The 8,904-nt window shown below is 36.6% G+C and overlaps 1 protein-coding gene across 1 annotated transcript; it reads left to right on the top strand.

Moving 5' to 3' along the window:
- Window positions 1-2,752: 2,752 nt before the first annotated feature.
- Window positions 2,753-6,545, top strand: RpLP0 (ribosomal protein LP0). The gene is made up of 6 exons (XM_089647499.1): window positions 2,753-2,821; window positions 2,999-3,089; window positions 3,720-3,956; window positions 4,713-4,869; window positions 5,665-5,789; window positions 6,026-6,545. The coding sequence occupies exons 2-6, from the start codon at window positions 3,036-3,038 to the stop codon at window positions 6,392-6,394; spliced, it is 942 nt and encodes a 313-aa protein (XP_089503625.1). The 5' UTR covers window positions 2,753-2,821; window positions 2,999-3,035; the 3' UTR covers window positions 6,395-6,545.
- The last annotated feature ends 2,359 nt before the right edge of the window (window positions 6,546-8,904 follow it).

Here is an 8,904-nt window from a genome sequence, read left to right as displayed (position 1 = left end):
TAGTAAAAATTTCAATGCCAAATTTAATGTTGAAAATTATATTTTTATTAATAGATACACTTCTACAATATCAACTTTTTAATTTGGAATTTTCATGAACAGTAACGAAATAAGTTTAAAACTTAGTTTTACAAACTTCATACTGCAGTGCACATGAAGGCAGTTATTAATATTTTACTGGACTGCAAATGTAGCCAACCGCACAATAGAGGTTAAGCTGTATCAATAGTTTAATGTTGGTAGTAATTAAAATAAAAATTATGAGGAAAATAAACTTCTGTATAAGTACTTTTCTATCTAGTAGATTATACTGACTAATATTAAACTAAACTACCTATCAAATACAATTTTAAAATTCAAATTATTAGTTAAATATGTCATAATATTATAAAAAATAAATTTGACGCCTTTGTGTGTTATATGTGTTCATATAATTATAATTTAAGTATACCTAAATACTAAAGTAATAAACAATTGTAAAAAAAGATACGAATATCTTTATTATACCCCCAAAAATGTGGATTTACTATGAAAGGAAGGTTTGATCGGAAAAACATCTATAAATAGTGTAAAATAATGTCGCCATCCGGGTCTGTTTGTTTGTGCACTTTGTCAAAGGCCTACAGAAAAATCCGCGATGGTGTGTGTCTGTCTCCAAAGGATAACCCCTAGCAACGCCGAGTACACTTAAGGTAGTATTTTTATAATCACAGATATGGACCTAAAAATCCCTGGATAGAGCAGCAAATCTAGGGTGGGGGGAAATTGCCTGGCAGCCATCTTGTATGACAAACTTTTGATTGATTTGTTGGCAAAGTGGTGCATTATGAAATATTACAATTTTATTTGGTGTATTGTTAATGCAGTTGTAACGGCATATGTTTTTTTGGGGTATTTGATGAGACAAGGAATTGGATTTGTCATTGAAAAAATTAAGTAATCATTTTTCATACATATTATTTCCCCTTACCCCCGGCTTCAAATTGTTCTCGAATGATTTCTCAATGAATGAATTCGAATGATTCTGTCCGAGAATTTTTAGGTGTTGAAGGGTGTACACATTTTTAGCCTCGTGCAAACTAAGAAAACATTTCAACAGATAATTTTATTTCTACTTTTCACTAAATCAACTTTAACCGAACGAAAAAATCCTTTATGCGTTTTTTTTCTATCGAAAAAAACATTACCAAGACCAAACCAGTTTTAAGTGTCTTTTAATTTTTGGGCAATAGCAACTTTGAAAATTTGATAATTTTGTCATAGTTCAGTTGCCTTTTCAGCAGTGATTGTTTATTTGTGCTTTTCAGCTTGTAAGAGAGTGAAGCTGCTCTATGATATACCCCATTCACACAGAGCGATTTTAGTTTATCAAGTCTGTGTTGAATGACACTTGAAAGCTAATCGACAAGTGTGAAACTCTTTCAACAGAGTTGATCAAGTTTTTAGCTGAGCGACAAAGTTAAAAACCCGTCTACTTTTGTTGTTCAAGTATGAGTCATCGTTCGATTTTCCCGCCGAATCGAAACGTGTGCACGGTGTGCACATATGTTTCTATTTTTAGTTCCCTGCGGTCGAAAGTAGACGTTAGACGCCCCTACTGAGTGATTTATTCATGCGTACCTAGTTACTACCATCATGGCATCTATGGCATGATGTTCAGATTTATGGATCTATACCAAAGCCATCCCTGTCTTTGGGATCAGAAGCAAGAAGTTTACAAAAATAAGAATACCCGTAAAACTGCAATTAATAATGTTATTTTTGAAACGTTACTGTAACTTAGTAGTTATTATTATTAAATAACACAACTCTGAATGTTTCAAAAAAATAATAATTTTTTTACTTTCATAACAAATTTTGGGTCATCAACTATTGCAACGAACACTTCTTTTATAAACAATGATATTCTTATTTTTTGGAACTCTGTGCATATAAGCCAGACATGAAAAGGAATCCCCGTTGCCAGGTATCTTAGCGTAATTTGTAACTTAGTTTTTACCGGGACAGCCGCGCGTATAACTGTGTCCTGTTTTTGGAAAAAAAAATTGTATCTTAGACAACAGGACACCAAATTGTTCTTCCGAAATTCGCAAATGATTGCGATAGCCTTTGGTATCTTCTAACGCCATCTCTCTCAATGTAGTATTAGAAGCACCCAATTCGTTTCTCATTTTTTTACGTCTACCTTTACGTTTCTCATTTTCTAGCCAACATACGAAGTTCTTTTGCGCTTTTTCAAATTCTAAATTTCGTTCCGTAAAAGGTCCGAAATCAGAGAGACACACGCAGCGATAATTTTACTTGAAGACATCTTGATTAATAATATCGGTTCGAGTTAAAATGAAACGTCTGAACGATATCTTGTTCAATTTTTGTCGTTCAATAAAAGTCGTTCAACTAAAATCGCTCTGTCTGAATGGGACATTAGGGGCCCTGACAAGATATGGCGGCTGATACATTACTGGTAACCGGGCGAATGCTAGGAACCCTGACAAGATAAGCCGACTGATACCATTACTACTAAAAAATACTGAAATATCGGCCAATAATATTATCCCAAAACATGGTTTTCTTTTCGCAATAGTCATCATGAACCTGAAAAGCCCTTATTATTCATTAATAATCATGGATCTAAAAGGGCTTTTTAGTTCCATGATGATCATGCATCAATAATCGTGCATATTCCATAGTCTACACCATTTTACCAAAAGCAATATTTTTATGTGCTGGCAATACTTTTTTTAGTGTTGCCTACCCAAATTCTGACACGCCGGAAATCGGCCATTCTGCCCGAGCAATTCGTGCTGTATTTTCGCTTTTGGTGAGTTGTCTTTTAAATCTTCTAAATTTATTATAATCTGGTTTATATAATACCTGTTAAGTATCTAGAATGATCGCCAAGTGGTTATTTTATATTATGCACAAGCTATTTAGATTATTCAGCAACTGAAATGTTAAATTGAATGAATTAATTTCAATATGGTTTTATTTGTTACAGTCCTTAATTTTCAAAAGGAAATCCCTAACCACTCAAGATGGGTAGGGAGGACAAGGCTACATGGAAGTCGAACTACTTCACCAAGCTTATCGTGAGTATTCAATTATATTATTTACGTCACAATACTCTTACAGAGTTCGGACTCTCGAACCCCCCCGTCCCTTCTAATCTGACTACTCTAGACCTTAGAGTTCTCAGCTTCGCTTTGGGACTAAAATAACGCCTCATTTCTATCCTAGTATGATTATCTATCCTGATTTTGCATACTGGCATTATGATCGCTACAATTTATTTTACAACCTCCACAAAACTTGCATTGAGCTAACGTACAGCTGTCAATTTATAAAAAAAAAAAATATTCGAATATTTCTCAAACTTCAAAATTCTTACCAATGTAGGTTTACACAAATTAAGGCAAAATCGTGTTTTGTCATTTTTACCTAAAATTGAGCAATATTAACAATCAGATGTTTTCGCTTTTTACACATTGTAGAACTCGCTAGCAAAGTTTTGTATGATGCCCTCTGATAATAGACACTGCTTGTAATATATGTGAATTAATTATCCAATTGAAACATCCCCCACACTGGAAAACGAACTTTGAAGATTTTGTCAGTTTTGTTTATCTAACGGACTTGTCCAAACTGTACACCTTTTAAACTATCATACTGCCCTTTATGGATTGAAACGTGATTTATTAACTTGAACTGTTGTTTTTCAGACGCTTTTGGATGAGTACCCAAAGTGCTTCATTGTCGGTGCCGACAATGTGGGGTCCAAGCAGATGCAGCAGATCCGCATGTCCCTGCGCGGTCATGCCGTCGTGCTCATGGGCAAGAACACCATGATGCGCAAGGCTATCCGAGGGCACTTGGAGACCAACCCCGCCCTGGAGCGTCTTATGCCACACATCAAGGGAAATGTTGGCTTCGTCTTCACCAAGGGAGATCTCGTCGAGGTAAATACATCACTAACTAGTTGTTAGCCGTGAAAAATCACAGGATGTACATGTAAATCATTTTAAAGAGACCCTTGCTTATACAAAAAAATAATGCCATTGAATCCTGTAGAAATGAGATCCCTAAGGTCTATGTGTGGTAAAACCATGAGTGAGAAATGTTGAGATTCGCAAAGAATGCAATGTTGATAGAAGCGTAATGAGTAAGATTAAGAAAGAGACGCTTAGATGGTTGGGGCATGTAGTGAATGAATGAAGAAAGGAGTGTACTAGTGAGTCGTTTGGCAGTCTGTCCTCTCTGCACACCCCTCCGGAAACCGCATGATGGTTATTTAGCTTTTGTTTGCAAGCTGAAGAATAGAAAAAAAAATATTTATAAGGTGGAATTGAGAAACATTGCCACGCATTCAGTACCTTTGGCATTTGCTAATTTGACAAAACTTTTGATACTTTTGGCATGTACACAAATGTATAGTTATTTAATAAGAATTTGTGAATTTGGATTCGTTCGCGTTTATGTGAATTAGTAGAATTGTCAGTGATGTTCCCTTTACCTTGCATGCCTTCATAACACTAAGAAGGTGGCTTCGCTTAGGGACAAAATAATGCTTCATTTCTATCCTAGTATGATTATCCAAACCTGATTTTGCATACTGGCATTATGAAAGCTACAATCCGATCATATCGTAAAACTTATCTGAAAATACCACCATGTTTCATTGATCATGTTATTTATGTTTTGTTTGGTATGCTCAGGTCCGCGACAAGCTGCTGGAGAACAAGGTGCGTGCCCCCGCCCGTGCCGGCGCCACTGCTCCCCTGGCCGTCATCGTCCCCGCCCAGAACACCGGCCTCGGACCCGAGAAGACTTCCTTCTTCCAGGCTCTCGCCATTCCCACCAAGATTTCCAAGGGTAAGCATCCCCTCCCCTTTCGTACCACAATAGTCCTGACACCGAAAGCTCCATTTTAACCCAACTCTCTTTGAGTAGAGTGGTTACAATGGTTCGTTCTTCAGCAGGATGCCTGTAGGTTGTGGTAATTTATTAGCCAATTAAACAGTTGATAATATGTCTGTCCCTTCTAATACCGAATCTCTTAACATAGGGTTGTCGGCCTTCGCTTTGGGACTAAAGTAACGCTTCATTTCTATCCTAGTATGATTATTCATTCTGATTTTACATACTGGCATTATGATTGCTACAATTTATTATTACGTCAAGTACCTTATAGACAGTGTACTTTATAGGCAAACCGCTAATAGCTCCATTGTAACCTCCCCATTTTCACAAACGACGCAGGTAATGGAGACCAATATCAACAACACAATATCAACAACACAATATCAACAACACAATATCAACAACACAATATCAACAACACAATATCACCTTGTTTCTAGACTTGATAGATTTTTCATGAAATCTTTATCTCTAAATAGTATAAAATAAAGTTGCTATCTGCGTCTGTCTTGAGAATTAACTAACATTTAGAGAATTGCTTCCGGATGGTTTACATATATAATACATGCATATTATATTTATAGAAAGTAGAGAATAGTCAGTATTTTGTAATCCAGCCGTAAAAAATATATTTTCCGGTGCTTAAATTGCTACATTGATTTACATTGCTGGCTAAAACTTATGAGATATATAAAAAAATATAAGTATATGTACAATGAAATGTTCATTATTTTTTATCTTCTCCAGGAACAATTGAAATCATCAATGATGTCCACATCCTGAAGCCCGGAGACAAGGTGGGAGCTTCCGAAGCCACCCTCCTCAACATGTTGAACATCTCTCCCTTCTCATACGGTCTGATGGTCGAGCAGGTAAACAAACAACCTCTTCTATCTTCTCTAGTCCCTTCTAATCCTGGCCGCACACTTTCATGTGTGGGCAGTTTCGCTTTGGGACCAAAACAATGCCTCATTTCTATCCTAATATGAATATCCAGACTGATTATCATGTTGGCAATATGTCGCTACAAAAATACTCTTTATACTACCTCACATAATGTGGTGCATGTTATGTTGTATTCTTTAACTGAACAATCTTCCTCTTGTAGGTGTACGATTCTGGCACCATCTTCGCCCCTGAGATCCTGGACATCAAGCCCGAGGACCTCCGCGCCAAGTTCATGGCTGGCGTCGCCAACCTGGCCGCCGTCTCCCTGGAGATTGGCTACCCCACTCTGGCCTCCGCGCCCCACTCCATCGCCAACGGATTCAAGAACCTGCTGGCCATTGCTGCCACCACGGAAGTGGACTTCAAGGAAGCCGCCACCATCAAGGAGTACATCAAGGATCCCTCCAAGTTCGTGTCAGCTGCCCCGGTGGCTGCCGCCCCTGTCGCTGCTGCTGCCGCAGCCCCGGCTAAGGTGGAGGAAGAGGAACCGGAATCTGATGATGACATGGGTCTGGGTCTCTTCGATTAGAAGCCGCAGCAGCCTAGTGGTGGGCGCCATCCGGTGGAGGAACCAATACTTGTCGAGCCTGGCCGCTCAGTGGCAATTGGTGAGACCACCGGTTTATTAGCGCTCTCTGTGATGCTGATGTGATGGAAATAAATACTTTGGTTAAAATTCACTCATTTGTTTTACTTGTACTACTACTTACAACCTTGGAGATTTTCACTTTGGCGCTAGAGAAATTCTGAGATATAATAACAAGATTTCAACACAAAAATAACCGATTCCTAAAGAAATCAATCATTTTTCATTGATCAGCTTTGCATTAAAAAAAGGAACTAAATTATCTGAGAAGCTACATCACTTTTTTTGTAGCTGGCTGCCCATAAATAAACCACCCACTGAAGGTCCCCATCCCCCTTGAGGTGATTTTGCATAAAAACGGCGCTATAAAAATCATCCAAATATTAGTGCTAAAGGAGCTCAGTTTGGCAACACTGACTAAAATTGAAACGTCTGAAGGTTGTCAGGGTGGTTGAAAATGAAAAATTGAAGTCTGGTGTCATTGCGGTTCCAGTTACCAGAACCAACGTGGGACCTGTTGTTTATACAGTTATTTTTGGAACCGGTTCCTCGATAGAATTTTTAACAATCAATTTTTCCAATGTCATTTTTTAACATAATATTATATTTATTCTAAAAGGAACCGGTTCCAAAAATAAGCGGTTTCTCTAAGAAATAATATTTTTTATAAAAAATGGCACAAGTACCATTTACACTTTTACAGGATAGTTATTGATAGTCATATCACAAATAATATAAAATGTAGAAAGAAAAGAAAAAATATAAGATTGATCGTATCTTGGGGTTACTGCCAAAAGTTGATAATTACTTCTTTTTTTTTTGAGTTAGCGATGATTAATGTTTATGTGTTATCTGTCTGGAATAAGTTTTTGTGTCCTCTTATGTAATAGACTAGAAAAATACTGTAAAAGCACAAACGAAAATAAGCATATTTGTTTAAAAAGCAACATTATAATGAATTTAAAAAAAAATAACCTTAACGTTATTTCCCAAAACCCGGACTTTATACTGAAAAACAAACTTTAAATGGAGTTTACGCCAAAACAGGTGCATTATTTATGTATAATAGAAATTAAGCCTGAAACCGCAATATGATTGCCACAACAATTCTTAATAGGAAATAATAATAATTGGATGATTTGTATAGCGCCGTTTTTGTGCAAAATCACCTCAAGGTGATCCCCTCTTGATCACCCCTTATTAAAATTAAATTAAAATTATGCGCGCATAATACAACGTAATGCGTTTATGGCTTTAAATCGAGGTTTCCCTTCGCCCTTAATAATAAAATAATAATAATACTTGGATGACTTGTATAGCGCCGTTTTTGTGCAAAATCACCTCAAGGTGATCCCCTCTTGATCACCCCTTGAGGTGTTTTTGCACAAAAACGGCGCTATACAAGTCATCCAAGTATTATTATTATTTTATTATTAAGGGCGAAGGGAAACCTCGATTTAAAGCCATAAACACATTACGTTGTATTATGCGCGCATAATTTTGGCGTGGCATATAGTATTATATGTTTGGGTGATACACTACGCTGTAATATTCTTCGGGAGAGGGGGTTAGGTCAATTTATAGTACGAGAGCCCACGACCAAAATTTTTGTCTCATAGCAATACGGCCAAAACCGCATCAAATCGATAGATACGATTATCCTGAACTCGAAAATACCAATATCAGACATTTTCCGCGTAGCGTTTGATCTGACCGAATTTTCAAAATTGTCAAAGAATTTTACCGAACTGTATCGTAGCAATATGTCTGATTTGCAGACTGTAGTTGAATGATAGTTCTGAGATACCGGAAACATATTTTTCAGACGTTAGTGGTGTAGCGCAAACCCGTAAAATCACTTAAAAAAATTAAAAATGAGACAAAAAAAATGTCTCATAGCAATACGTCTGAAAATCTTTTTTATTAGTAAATTTTGGTTATTTGATGCGAACAAAACAATTTTCAGACGGAAATGTGAACGCATTAAATTTTGAGACCGTTTTGAAAATGTTAACAAATTTTACCGATCGGTATCATAGCAATATGTCTGAAAATTGTTGGACATGATAAAATAAGTTGTCCACATGTGCAAAAAATTTATATCAGACAAATTAAGTGTAGCACCTTCTCTATCAGACAACTTTTCGATACTCTAACAAGCGCTGAGGCTGTTGAAATTAAATACTGATTGATTTGATAGTTTTGGTTTTATTTAAAGCACACTTGAGTAACTTTTATAAAAGAAATAAGTAATGACATCTGTCATCTGTCAAAGTACATATAATAGACAAGGGAGATTCTTGAATATCTATGAAGGCTGTAAATTTAAAAAAACATTTAACAGAGGCGTCGGCCAGGCGACTCCGAAACGTTATTTTCGTTTTTGGGAGTATATGCTACACTTAAAGTGTCTGAAAACAGGTTTTTGGTAATCATGGCAGCAATACGAAAAG

This window comes from Hesperophylax consimilis, chromosome 26 (genome assembly GCF_061612785.1).
Source record: "Hesperophylax consimilis isolate HC1 chromosome 26, BYU_Hcon_1.0, whole genome shotgun sequence".
NCBI classification, from domain to species: domain Eukaryota; kingdom Metazoa; phylum Arthropoda; class Insecta; order Trichoptera; family Limnephilidae; genus Hesperophylax; species Hesperophylax consimilis.
This window is presented reverse-complemented; position numbering and strand designations above follow the sequence as displayed.